Source organism: Lathyrus oleraceus, chromosome 4 (assembly GCF_024323335.1).
Source record: "Lathyrus oleraceus cultivar Zhongwan6 chromosome 4, CAAS_Psat_ZW6_1.0, whole genome shotgun sequence".
NCBI lineage: Eukaryota > Viridiplantae > Streptophyta > Magnoliopsida > Fabales > Fabaceae > Lathyrus > Lathyrus oleraceus.
This window is the reverse complement of record NC_066582.1, coordinates 87,964,372-87,979,537: the sequence shown is the minus strand read 5'-3', so window position 1 is coordinate 87,979,537 and position 15,166 is coordinate 87,964,372. Positions and strand designations below refer to the sequence as shown.

General features: G+C 34.0%; 2 protein-coding genes across 2 annotated transcripts; one reads left to right on the top strand and one right to left on the bottom strand.

Moving 5' to 3' along the window:
• Positions 1-9,466: 9,466 nt before the first annotated feature.
• Positions 9,467-12,431, bottom strand: LOC127073593 (uncharacterized). The gene is made up of 3 exons (XM_051014768.1): positions 10,531-12,431; positions 10,184-10,274; positions 9,467-9,886 (listed from the first exon to the last, which is right to left on the bottom strand). Exons 1-3 carry the CDS (start codon positions 12,427-12,429, stop codon positions 9,696-9,698), a joined length of 2,181 nt encoding a protein of 726 aa, XP_050870725.1. The 5' UTR covers positions 12,430-12,431; the 3' UTR covers positions 9,467-9,695.
• A 222-nt stretch (positions 12,432-12,653) lies between these two features.
• LOC127073594 (uncharacterized) lies at positions 12,654-13,405 on the top strand. Its single transcript, XM_051014769.1, has 3 exons — positions 12,654-12,862; positions 12,954-13,102; positions 13,220-13,405. Exons 1-3 carry the CDS (start codon positions 12,731-12,733, stop codon positions 13,260-13,262), a joined length of 324 nt encoding a protein of 107 aa, XP_050870726.1. The 5' UTR covers positions 12,654-12,730; the 3' UTR covers positions 13,263-13,405.
• Positions 13,406-15,166: the final 1,761 nt, after the last annotated feature.

Below are 15,166 nucleotides of genomic sequence, written 5' to 3'. Positions count from 1 at the left end.
GAAAACGAACATGGTGTATACATATGATATATGTCCATGAGGTTGGCATAAAGGAAGATATGATAGAACAAGATGGTTAATAACAAACATTCAGAGTTAGTTTAACAACGATTTTGCCGAGTATGCTTTCATAGTGAACCTAGCTTCAATTAGGACTTTTAAATGTTATAACGTGGCCTGGTTCACGGTTTATGAATCAAAAGATATAAGGCTCAAATTTTAATTTTATCCCACCCCTTCTCCTTGATGATCTTCATTCCTAAATCCAATTAATTCAAAAAATACATTTGGTCTGCAAGAGAATTTTGATAGATAATGATGGAAGTAGATGTAATGATTCAAGTACTGATGAGATTCTTGAGGTGGCAGTCACTTACTTTCACTTACAAGCTTGTTTCCGTTTCTTTATTTTTTTTTGCTTTCTAATCCCTATTTTTGCATGGACCAATTCTTTTGAATTATGGTCCATCGGGAAGCCCTAACTTTTGCCTAAGTCAACTCCTTTTTAGTTTTTGACTTAGCGGGATTTTTTAAAATAACTCTTGTGATATTTGATTTTGATTTCAAAAGTTGTGGCTACCATGTTAGCTAATGTGAGCCTTGACTTCATTGCTTCCTCGATGTTGAATGGTGTGAGGAATAAGATATGCTTGAACCTATCATCCTTGTGATTATATGGAACAATTCTCTTAAGACTAGAATGCATCATTGACTTAATTGAAACTACCCTGCCCCTGGTTAATATTAAGGGTTTTTATAAATTGAAAAAGAAACACCAACTTCTGGCTTGAGGGGGTTGACTACGGATTAACTCCTTATTTCTCCAGTGTTTGGGAAGTGAAATAATGTCTTACATCGTCAGCCAGGTCTTACTGTTAAAAGCATAGTCAGCAAAATTTAGTTATTTTATTTCATTCTCCTCATAAGTTTGTTAATAGGTGAGAAGTGAAAATAAAAGGTTTGATTAATTTTTATTTTTATTTTCATGATGGCATAAAAAAGAGAGTGTAAACGAATGGATTGATTTCAAAAACATGCATGCTCATTTTACTAAAATTATTTCCCAAAAAGTACAACTTTTAATACAAAAACCACTTAGCAAAAAAGAAATTACAACTGGAACTGAGAAAGTCTGTTGATCCCAGGGATGAGCTTCATTGTTGATCCACTGTCTTTAGGGGATGCTTTTTAATATTCTTTCACTTTGTTAAAGTAAGGGTGACCATTCACCAATGGGGTTCCTTCTTCGAAAGTCAATTGTAGGTCTTGTACTTTGTGCTTACATCAGGCATTCTCGTCATGACTTATAGGGTATAGATGAGGAGAAAGACCAAATGATTGTAGCTTTACTATGACACTTATTATTAAGTCATGATACATTGGTGTAGGATCCAGTTTCCTTCCAAGCTTCATTTGTTGTGATTGATGAGGCACATGAGGCTACTGATGAAGAAGATATTGTTGCAGACCTTGTTGCGGTGACATTATCCAGTGTTGTATTTGAGGCTCTAGGTAGGTCGGTGGCTTGCGAGGCAAAGGGTTACCTTCTCTCCTAAATGGTACTTGCTCTTCTTGAGACATGTGGCAAGTTCATTTGCGAGCAGCGGGAGACTTGCTAGCTGGATAGGGGCGAAAGTGGAAAGGATATGCAAATGTATATGTATGTATGCAAATGCACGAAAATGCATGGGTATGCAAAAAAAAAATTAATTTTTTAATTTGAAGGTATGCTAAAAGTTTTTTTTTAGATGAAATGCAACTGTCACATTAGGATAATGACAGATAAGAGAACCCACGCAGGTTTAGAGATTGCGACAGACGAAAGGAAACCCCTACGAGTTTAGGATAGTAATGGAGATACACACATATGGGTTTAAGGATAATGCCGAGTATAATGACACCTTGTTTAAGAAGGTTCCTTATATATAGGGATAATAATTAGCATGGTAAACCCAAACGATTTTGAGACATGTAAGATAATATGCAAGCATGACCTAGTTAAGGGTAGATTCCTTATGATATGTCAAATCTAGGCTTAGACTACCCAATCCCCTCACTTGTAGGATATAAAGTTTTTGTAGGATGATAGCTCTAGAGTCATGGATTATACCCTTGTTTTACCATGAGAATAATAATAATAATAATAATAATAATAATAATAATAATAATAATAATAATAATAATAATAATAATAATAATAATAATAATAATAATAACATAAGAATAAATTCTATAATAATTTATAATGATTCATAGTGTGATATATTAGGATATATGTGATAAGATTTGTTCTAGTTTTGGATTAAAATCATGTACTTGAAATCGTGTACTAAATTTGGAGTATTTGAAATTTTGGGATCTTTTTATTAACAATAATAATAATGCAAATTAATACATATTAACCAATCACTAAATTGATAATAATTAACTTAATAAAAAATCTCTTGAAAATAACTAATAGTATTAAAAGTAATAATATATACATATTTTTTTTTATTTTCTTGGTTTATTAGGATTTTAATAGAACGATTCCAATTTTATCAACTTTTGGATTTTTTTTCTTTTTCTTAATTAATTTTGGGATTTTAAAAATAAAAATAAAAAAGTGAAAAATTTGATAATAATAAAAAATGAAAAATAAAAATAAATAAATATGCAATTTTTTTCTCTAATAATAACAATATACTGGTACTATAAAGGTTTTTTTTTATATTTTTAGTAACCAAATTGGTTAAAACTTAAATTAAAATAGTATCATATTAATTAGAACGAAATTAACTTAATTAAATCTAATAAATAAACTGCATTTAAAATAAAATATTTATTATTATTTTATGCGTAAAATCATGGTTTTAATGAAAAATTAATATTTTTTAAAAAAAATGCATAATAACAAAAAAAATAAAGATTAATAATAAAACATAAAAATAAAATTTTTGTGATTTTATTTGTAATTTTGAAAACAAAATAGCGATAAAGTTAAAAGCAAATAAAAAGGGAAAAATACAAAAAAAGATGGAAAATATAGGATTTGAACTCATGATGTTATGCTTACATTCCTTACACATGCTCCTTTACCAAGTGTGTCATTTCATTTATTTGAAATAAAATAGCGCTAGAAAACATGTGAAGGGTGGGCAAAATTTGGGATACGACAAAATGCATTATAGGATTCTTTGAAATATTGATTGCACTTGTGTTGTCGCATTTGAGAGAGATGCTTCCTAGATTTACACCATAGTCGAGAAGTTGTTGTTTCAACTAAAGTATTTGTGAACAACAGCTACCGACGATGATATATTTTGCTTCAGCAGTGCTGAGAGCCACGCTTGCTTGCTTTTTACATGACCAAGAAACTATAGCATTTCCAAAAATGTGACATGTTCCACTCATGCTTTTTTTGTCCGTATTACATCCTACATAATTTGCATAAGAGAAACCAACAAGACTACATAGACTACCTTTGGGGTACCATAAGCCGACATTGGATGTTCCTTTGAGATACTTCATTATTCTCTTTACAGCAGTGAGATGACATTCATTTTGACATGCTTGAAATCGAGCACATAAACATACACTAAACATAATATCGGGTCAACTAGCCGTTAGATATAGCAAGGAACCGATCATACATCGATACTTAGTGATATCAATTGGAGTTCCAGATTCGTCCTGATCAAGATATGTCCCCGGTCCCATTGGAGTGGCTATATCTTTGCAAGCATCCATGTCAAATCTTTTGAGAAGTTATTTGCAATATTTAGATTGATTGATGAATATCCCTTCCTTTGTTTGTTTGATGTGCAACCCAAGGAAGTAGTTCAACTTACCCACCATAGACATTTCAAATTCTCCTTGCATGATTGTTGAGAATTCTTCACATAAGGATTCATTTGTGGATCCAAATATGATGTCAGCTACATAAATTTGCACTAAGATAGTATGATGATTAAATTCTTTTGATAAACAAAGTAATATCCACTTTACCTTTTTCGAAACCATGTTCGCAAAGAAAGTTACTTAACCTATCATACCAAGCCCTTGGTGCTTGCTTCAATCCGTACAAGGATTTTTTGAGTTTGTACACATGATTGGGATGTTTGAAGTCTTCAAATCCTGGAGGTTGACTTACATAAAATTCTTCAAGTATGTATCCATTTAGGAATGCGCTTTTAACGTCCATTTGGTACAACTGAAAATTCAAGGAGCAAGCATATGCCAACAATAATCTAATTGCGTTTAGTCTAGCAACCAAAGCAAAATTTTCTTCAAAATCTATACATTCCTCTTGATTATAGCCTTGGGCTACTAATATTTCCTTGTTCCTTACAATGATACCATTTTCATCTAGCTTATTTTTAAAAATCCATCTAGTACCAATAACATGCTTACCTTTTGGTCTAGGAACTAGATCCCATACTTGATTTCTTTCAAATTGATTAAGTTCTTCTTGCATGGATAGAATCCATTGATCATCATCTAAGGCATCTTTGACTTTAGAAGGTTCTATTTGAGAAACAAACGACATGTTGAGACAAGTATCTTTAAGATTCAACCTAGTAGGTAATCCCTGATTTATGTCTCCAATGATTTTGTCAATAGGATGATCTATATGCGTTCTCCATTCTTGAGGAAGATCTTCTTGATTTGTATTTTGTTGAATGTGTTCCTCTTGATCTTTTATTTGATTATCATTATTGACTTTGTAGAATCTTCCGTAGGATTTCCTATAATATCATCATCATCACAATTAACTTCATCCTCTTTAGAGGTGTTAGATTCATCAAAAGAAGCATGTATAGATTCTTCAATAGTTAAAGTTCTTTTGTTATAAACTCTAAACGCTTTACTAGTCAGAGAATGTCCTAGAAAAATACCTTCATCGGATTTCTCATCAAACTTACCGAGATTGTCTTTGTCATTGTTTTAAGACAAAACACTTACATCCAAAGATATGAAAGTAAGAGATGTTTGGTTTCCTTCCTTTGAAGAGTTTGTAGGGGGTCTTTTTCAATAAAGGTCTAATAATAATTCTATTACTTACATAGCATGTCGTGCTCACCGCATCCACCCAAAAATACTTTGGAAAATTTGAATCGATAAGCATTGTTCTTGCAAGTTCCACAAGTGACCTATTCTTTCTCTCCACCACTCCATTTTTTTGAGGAGTCCTTGGTGCCGAGAAATTATGAAATATTCCATGTTCTTCGTAAAACTCTTCGAAGGAGGCATTTTGGAATTCTCCACCATGGTCACTTCTTATGGAGGCAATAGTTAGAGATTTCTCATTTTGAATTTGCTTTGCATATTTCTTGAATGTCTTGAATGCATCACTTTTCTTCACTAAGAAGAATGTCCAAGTGTATCTAGAGAAATCATCAACAATAACTAAAGCATATACATTACCTCTGAAGCTTCTTGTTCTTGATGAACCAAATAAGTCCATATGCAACAATTGTGGTGGCCTTGTAGTGGACACCACATTCTTTGATATGAAAGTTGATTTGGTTTGTTTTCCCTTTTGACATGCATCACATAATCTATCTTTGACAAATTTTATCTTAGGCAATCCAATAACAAGATCATGCTTTATAAGTTTATTCAAATATTCCATATGAATATGGGCGAATCTTTTATGTCAAAGCCATGATTCATTATTATTTGCCATAAGACATTTTACCTTCAAATACATATCACCAAGGGAAATCATAAATATATTATTAAATATCATACATTTACCTCATGTGTGACTTCATCTACAATCAAGCACTCATCCCCGGTGAACTTGATTTTGAAGCCTCTGTCACAAAGTTGGCTAATACTTAAACGATTGTGCTTCAGTCCTTCGACATAAAGGACATCTTCAATGGATGTGAAAGGTGGTGCTCCAACTTTGCCTATGCTAAGAATTCTTCCTTTGTTGTTATCACCATAAGTGACATAACCATTGGCCTTTAATGCTAGATTTGAAAATTTGTTAATGTCTCTCGTCATATGCTTGGAACAACCACTATCAAGATACCAAAGATTTGATGTGGTTTTTAAACATACCTACAAAACATATTAAGTTTTGTTAGGTACCCAAATTGCTTTGGGTCCTTCATAATTAGTGTCTTTCTTTACCCATACGTAATGCCCACTTGCTATGCTAAAATTTCTAACATAGCATGCATTAGGTGTATGGCCAATTATTCTGCAATAAAAGCAAGTAGGTTCAAAGTTGCTTCTATATCTAGAAATATAAGATTTCTTTTTAGAAAGTCTTTTCCTTTTAGGATAGTGATGAACAACTTTTGTCTTGTTCACTTTCTCTTTGGATGGTTGGTCATTAGCTTTAACAAAGGTAGTTTTACTGGAACTTGGTTTGAAAAACTTTGAATAACCAAGTCCATTTCTATCATTTGAATATCTTTGTTGGCTAAGGACACATTCCAACCCAATTTGTCATTTCTCATGTCTTTCAAGAACCCTTTTTAATTGGACAATTTGGAAAGAAAATGATTCACACTTTTGACATACAAAATTCTATTTTTCACTAATCATCTTTTGTTTTTCATCATTGACATCTTTTTCCATTGTCACGACTTTTTATTCTAGAGATGAAGTTAGTTTCTTTTGAGATGATATTGTTTTATACAGAATTTTGAATTCTTGAAGAAGTTCATTTATAGCACCTTGTGTATCACTATCATAAAGATAAAAATCGTTACTAACCCCATCTTCTTCATCATCGAAATGGTGTGAAGCCATTAATGCTAGATTTGCACATTCGTCGCTTTTTGATCCGGATGAAGAACTTATCTCATTATCTTCCCATGCAACATACATTTTTTTATTCTTGAACTCCTTCTTGCCTTTAAATCCACCTTTCTTAGAGAGTTTCAGACAATCTGCCTTTATATGACCTTGCTTTCCACATTCATAGCATGTGACATCTTGTGTAGATGTGGAAACCTCCCTTTTTCTGAAATGTTTATTTCTTTTTGTAGAAAAGGATTTCTCATTTTTACCAAAAAACTTACTAAGCCTTTTATCAAGGAGCATGAAATTTTCATCTTCCTCCGGTGCGCCCTCATCTTTTTCTTCCTTTGAGTATACTTTCAAAGCAATGCCTTTGGATTTCTTCTCTTGATTTTCATGTTTTTCAAGTATTCCAAGTCCAAGTTCATGTTCTTGGAGTTTTCCGAATAATGATGCGGACGTCATTGTAGAAAGACTTTTCTTCTCCGATATAGCCGTTACTTTTGGTTGCCATTCTCTATTCAAAGATCTTAGCACTTTAAGGTTGAGATCATCATTTGTGAAGGTCTTTCCGAGAGCAATTAAATGATTCTTCAAGTGAACAAATCTTTTCTGCAATGCAACAATGGATTCTCCGGGCTACATTATGAATATTTCATATTCTTGACTCCAATGTGTTTAATTTGGATCTTTTAACTTCAGCAGTTCCTTCGTGAGTCTCCACCAAAGTGTCCCATATTTCTTTTGCTGATTTACATTGAAATATGCGGAAGAACTCGTCCATACTTAATGCACTTTGAAGAATATTGATAACTTTCTTTTCATTAAGTATTCTTTTCTTATCGCCTTCATCATAAGAGCTCTTAACCTTAGGAGTGCCAACACCATTAACCACACTCATTGGATTATGCAGACCATTTTCTACGGTTTCCCATATACCATCTCCTTGTGCTTCTAAATGTGCTTTCATGCGGATTTTCCAGAAGTCGAAATATTCTCCAGAAAATATAGGTGATTTGTTGCTACTACCGCCATCTTTAAAAACCAGATTTGCGCTCGCGGAAGCCATCTTCTGGATCTGTGGAGCAAGTTACCAATAATCCGCTCTAATGCCAAATGTAAGTTAGGAATAAGCCTAAGAGGGGGGTGAATTAGGACTTTAGAATTTTTATCCTGATTCGAAAAAAAATGGTTCTTTTTTTTCTGGATTGATTCGGCGAAGAAACCAATAAAGTGCAGAAGATAAAGAACACCGAAAATTATACTGATTCCCCTCACAATATGAGAGTACTCCAGTCCCCTTACAATATGTAAGAGATTTTATTATAGTTAGATGTTCCTAAACAAGCCTCTAACAAAGTTATCAAGAACAATCCTCTTGAAACTTATTTCACAAGAAAAGAAAACAATCCTTCCTTTTCTTGAAACTTATATCCTGAATGATAAGTAACCACACCTAATATCAAACAATCCTTGATACTTAGGAATTTACAGAGTAATTTGTATAAGTAGAAATATTTTGCAATGAACAAGATTTAATCAAATGATTAGAATCTTCTTCTCTTTCATAATATGAAGGTTCAAGACAAAATGCTCTCTAAGTGCTCAAAGATACTTTTGAAGAATATGATATGAAAATGCATTTCAAAAAGTATCTTAGTGTAAAATTTTGTTGAAGAAATATGCAGAGAGATTTTTTAATTTGATTGAAAGAGATAAGTGTATAATGAAGTTTTGAAGAGTATTTATATTGAAGAAAGCATCCTTTCAAAACATCATGACAATGGTTAGAAAAGTCTGAAGAATTGTTAGTGAAAAGATGTGAAGATTGCCATGAAAAGATATGATGAAATGATGTAAAGAGTGAATGAATTTGTTTCAGATTTTTCAAAACTTAAACATGATCAATCAATTGACAGAAGAGACCAGTCGATTGTCATAAGGAAAAAATTGAAAAATTTAACTTGGACCAATCGATTGCTTCAAACCATCAATCGATTGGCTCAACAAAGGAAACAAAATTTTTAGAAACAAAAGCTTCATTCAATCGATTGACAGACAACACCAATCGATTGGTGCATAAAAATTGTGAATTTTTTTCTAAATTAAAACACCTTAAAAAATGCAATTTCCCTACTTTTCATCCAAAACCACAATGATGTTATAAGAAATGTTTTAAAGAAGACATAATGCATGATCAAAAAACTTTGAGCACTAAGAGTATATATGTCAAGAATTTCATATACCTTAACTTGATCTATAAAAATCTTGAACAAAGTTTTGATAAGATCCTTCTTTTTCCTTCTTTTGATATGGAGGATAGAATTTGAAATATTGTCTTCATCAAAATCATGTTAGAAGTTTGTCTTCACACTAGGCACTGGGATATTGTTCCTAAATACATTAGATGATCCCTCAACTCAAGTCTAGCAATACTATATAGATAGGTGAGACATAAATTACAGTACCAAGTTGTCATTCCATAGGATATAGAATGGTTCATACTATGAATGAGAGTAAAATTGTAACTAGTTCTGCAGGCAAGAATTCATATACCTAGTCCCCAGCATGGCATCCTCTTGCAAGAACAATGGTTACTATTCCAAAGAATATTAGAAATTGTCCACTTTAAAAGGATAAGATAGAAAAAAAAGAGGCAGCAATAGTATCTTAAACTCAATTATTCATGATAACTACGTTGACATGAATTTTGGAATTGAAAAAATATAAAGGAAAAATACTGTGATTAACTTATTATACGAGGTGTATTTGTATAATTCTATGAAAAATCGATAGGAAGGACATGAAACTAGGATTCATAACTCATGTACACTGAAGGCCACTTATGCAAATATACCTGTTTGCTGCTGGATCCGAGCAGATATATATAACATAGTGTAAGCCAGTAATTGAAACAAAACTGATTCTTTTTGACAATCCTTTCCATGAATTGACTAAAATTGTCTATAGTTAAGCTCAGAGACACACAAGGATAAGGCATCTTTCACTTGCATGTTATTCGAGTCCATATCAAGAGCATCTTCGTATAGCCTTTTAGCCTGCTGAAGTAATTTCAACTTCTCCTTACTGCTTCCTGGTCTTAAGCGAGATCTCTGCTGTAAAGTCATACCCCATCTGAACAAAGCTGCAATCCAACCCGGTAAAATCCAAGTTAGTTAAGGAGATAATAATTTCTGCTTATATATAGATAAATTGCAACTTATATTAGGGTAGTGCAAATATTGTTTTTGCCGTTTGGCTCAGCTAGGATGCATGTGTATGTTGCAAAGACCTAAATTCCTTTTCTCAAAACATATCTTTTACACAATCATGTTGAACCAAGTATGCTACAGAGGATTGGTCAGAGCATAGTATTCTCTAGTTGTGCCAATGTGAACATTAAAAATGGAAAATTCAGAAACAAAACATAACAGTGTAATACCATCTGGTGCATAAACATTTCCTTTCAACAGCATAGCATCGAACTTGTCAATTGCAGCCAAGAATACTTTTTCGGCCTCAAAAGCTGCACCCTGTGATATTTAGAAATACACATTAATATAAAAACAGAATGTACACATAAGTCAGCATGGTTAACTGGAAGAACTTGAGTCAAGCAAACAACAAAGTCACAGATGCATTTATATAAAATTACACAAATGTCTAAGGATAAGTGAAAGAAAGAAGTGTATTAACATGTAATCTACTGGGGAGGACAACATTGTAACAACTTGATTGAAGAACTGAGACAGGGAATTTAATAATGTCAAGAATCAAGATAATGCGTACCGGACCAATATCTGCTACCAATTGACCACGGAAAGATAGTGCAAGGCCCCAATTATATAGGGCTCTCACATCATTTGAATCAATTGATAATGCCAGTCTATACTTTCTTCCTGCATTCACCAGTAGCTCTTCACACTCTTCACATACTTCAATAAGCAATTGCATAGCTTCTTCTTTACTGGTAATTTTATTTCGCAGCTCCTTCAATATTCTACTATGTTTTGCGGATGATGGTTGGATGTTTCCCGAAAGGAGAGTTCTCAGTTCGCGACTAATCTTCAATTTTAATTCTCCATGAAGAAGATAAGTGTTTCCTAACTGTCCCACAGCCAACAAACTCATAGGTTTCAAGTCCACAGCTTTGGAGAGTAAATTTGCAGATCTATATAACATGATTTCAGCTTGTTCGCCATCATAAACACCCTTTACAAACTCTTTTCCTTGTTTGAGAAGATCTGTTGCTTCACCAAGATACTTATCAAACATTATATCATCTGAAATTTTTGAAGACGGAGGGGCATTGAATTCATTCTCACTCTCAGACAAGTCATCCCCAAGAAGGTGATCGACATCATAATTCACACTATCTCTATCTTCTTTATACTGAGACCTATCAGATCCACTATCTCTCTTGTCAAGAGAAGACCTGAGAGTTTCACGGCCTTGATTATGCAACTGCTCGCGTACAAAAGAAGTCTCGCTCTCCACACGTTTCATTCTGACTTTATACCTTTCAGAATCAAGCCGACTGTCATGGGATTCCCACATGTCTGTCACACTGCTGGAATCCATCTTCAAAGAGAAGCTACGGTTATTTGTGAATCTCAACCCTTTGTTCTGCTGAGTAAACTCTTCTCTGTCGTGAAATTTGTCAGCGTCTTTGCGATTCTCCCTTACACCAAAATTATCCTTCTCAGAATTAGTACTCATCCGTCTTCCATTTCTGTCCATATCCGAAACAGAGTTACTAAACATGTCTTGAGAAGAGTCCAACTTGCCATTTACTTTACCATCATCAACCAAATTCAAAGGACTGTCTTCAAACGGAGGCAAATCATTGTTTCCTCGAGTTTGATCCAACGTTTTCTCCACATTTTCTCTGACTTTAGTAGAATTCGAGCTACCCAAATTTTCCTGAAATAAACTACCAATATATTGAAGCATCTGGTACCCAGCTTCTCCAACTTGTTTCTTCCTTCTAGCAGTTTTATGATTCTCAACAAAAACATCATTCAACTTTTCCTCATTATCAATCAAAGTCTTAACAATATTCCTAACATTCAAAGTTAACAATTTTATCTTATCAGTAGCTTCAACATAACCATATAAATCACCAATTTTAATCTTTTTACTCTTAATAGAATTTTGTACATCATTCTTCAAACTATTAACCCCAAGATCAATCTCATCCAAGAATTCATCCAAACTCTTCAATTTCTCATCTTTTTCTTTCCTCTTATTACTTCCACTCATCCTCACTTCACCGAACGAAAACACTCCATTTCGAAAAAAACCTACGGTATAACCAACGGCGAAAACCAAAGCCGAACCGGGAAGAATAAGCACAGAAGAAACCCTAACCCTAGAAATTGCCATCGCACAAACAACCCCCATGAGGAACACAAAAGCATTCTTCCTATCATCGATTCCAATTGAAACAAGAAAATTGCGCAACGAATCATACTCACCGGAACCTTCTGAGCTGCGTAGTTCATCCCAACCTCCATAAATACTCGAGGTAGATTCAGACGTAGCTCTTAATCTTAGGGTTTTGATGCTACGTGTCCATTTTGTGCTTGAACTGGGAAGAAGAATCGAAGGTACACGAGATCGATAGAGAAAACACGATGAGTGAGAATTGAAAAGATGAATAGGATTTTTAGCAATAACGAAGTTCATTTCATGGAAGATTGTTCTTCAATTCTTGTACAAAAGTTCGATGAAGCAACGAAATTCAAAACGATGGTGACGAAAGGCTAAACTAATTAAACGACGTGTAGTAGATGTCGTAATGAACCACACTCCTAAACGCGTGTCGTTTATAGGAATAGGATACATAGAAGTATTTAAAGTGCGAAAACACGAGGCAGTGTTTGTTTGTGAGTTAAAACGTAAATGAACGACACGTAGTTTTGGGTTTGAGTTGCGGTTCAAGTGTTTGTGAAATTGCCTGTTAGAGAAAAGGTAGATATATTTGGACATGAATCCAATTCCGAAGCCATATCGAACATGGATTACGGGTGCTGCAGTTGTATTAGGTGGAATTGCAACACTGAACGTGGCTTCTACACTTACACTCAAAGCACTTCAGGTTGTGGCTGAGAATAAACGGGTAAGGATTACAATTTGTAGTACTAAAAATGCTCTGTTTTATTATCATGTTATTTGGAAATTGGTGTGACGAGATGTGTTTGTGTTTGTAGAAAAAGATAGCGTTGCCGTGTATGGCTTGTAGAGGGAAGGGGTTTTATATATGCAAATTGTGTAATGGGAATTCAACCATTGCTTGGTCTCCTATGTATGATCCTATTGCAATTAACCCCTGCGTTTGTCCGACTTGCGATGGAAACAGGTTAGTTTAGGTTTTTTTCGATTCTATAGATTTGCTTTTATTTGACTGTTATTGGGATGGTCTTGTCTTGAAGCTGAATTGCAAGGAAATTGTAGTTGATAATGATTTTTGTTGCAGGGTACAACGTTGTCTGAATTGTTTGGGAAAAGGCTATGACTAAATTGTAGTTGATAATTTTAGACTATGACTCAATTGTAAGAACCATGCTTCAATTTGTAAATCGGGCTCATGTGAATGAAGCCTTGATGCTTATGTGTATGTGCCTCAAATTTTGCTGATAATTAAAAAACTGAGTTTCTTCAATAGTTTTAGAATATAAGAACTTTGAGTAACCATGTCTTCTTCGTCATTGTTTAATCCTTTGAAGTAGCCTCTACTCTATGACATTCACACTACTTGTTCTTTAAAATCTACAATTTTGGATTGAAGTCTACTTCCAACTCTATTATAGTGAAACCTCTATCTCTGGAAATTTTCAACCCCGCCTGCAACTTTGCAATGTAGGCATTGCAATAGTAAACTCATTTAGCATATTCACCCAACCGTTCTCCATCAGAGCCAGAAATCAACTAACCACAGCTAGCCGCAACATCACCTCTACTAGTTCTATCAATGTTTAATTTAACCTACCCCATCTCAAATGAAGTCCATCCAACTGAGACTTGCACCCTAGGAGGATGGTGCATCTAGTCCCACCCTCCGCATAAATATAACATACTCCTTAGCAATCTACGGATGTATATCCAAGAATAAGGTGTGGTGGTCTTACAGTGCGTTGGTCATGAGTTTTCTTATTCCTCGAAGACAAAAGCACATGATTAGCCATGTCATCGAAATCAGTTCATTTAACACCATTATTCAAATTAATAAGAATCCACCGATGCAAATTTGAAGTGAAAAATAATTCCCTCCTTCACACTACAACGTTGAAATTTGAATCCCCTCAAATGCATCCTAATCTTCCTTTGATAGGCCATAAACAATCAAAGTTTTATATGCGTAATAGTCACCAGCATAACAATTACCAGTTTGAGACATATATCTCCATGAAGCAACTAGAGAAATTCCTCATTCCAACCACAATCCCCATCAACTAAATCAGCTACTTTTGCATGATATCTAATATTAGAAATTATTGGAAAAATCTCAAGTCCCATATTGATTGGAGATAGAGCATTGAAAGAGTTTATATAGAATGACAACCCTCACCTTACAAGTCGGTTTTGTAGAATTAGTTATGCCAAAGTCTAATAGGATATTATCCATCAAGAAGTTCTTTAAACAATATCATTATCATTACCAATCCAACAACTAATCCAAGTATTAATAAAAAAACTGTCACCTAGTGACCAATACTGAAAACAGGTAAATTCTGGCCAACATGTTAGTTAACCTAGTGCTTCCACAAAGAAGAATCTGAAATCTTGGCATGAACCACATCTAACAACATGTTTAATCTGCCATGCCATACTTACCCTGCATCACGTTACACCATAACACATTTCCTTACCAAAACCTCTCACTCCAATTTCATAAGACATACAACAATCGTTGTTTTAAAGCTCTCACTCCCAAATTATTGGGCTTTTTCACCATATCTTAGTTGACAGCATGAATCTTTTCCAATCATCATCATCACCCAAAATGAAGGACCTTTATATCTTTTGAATACAAGAGGTCATCATATGAAAGGTGTGTATACTAAATTTATTATATATGAGTAACATTAGCCAATTTCACTAGACTTTCCTTGTTTATTCCGATGAAATCTGTGTGTCCTGGCTAAGTCGCATCCCATTAATTGTCCCCCTCAAATATAGACTCAGAAAGAAGATGTAATTATGAAAAGGCTATGAAGCCTAAATACTTCAAAAATAGAGAAGCATCGGTGTCTAACCTGTATCTGGTGTTAATACATGTCGAATGTTTTTCAATACACAGTTCAAGAGTAAAAAGTGTGTTCCATGACAGCTCCCAATATTAGAAGGCTACTCTCAAGCTATATAAGAATTCGTCATTGATATACTCTCAAGGTTTATCAGTCTCTCATCACACGTTCAATTG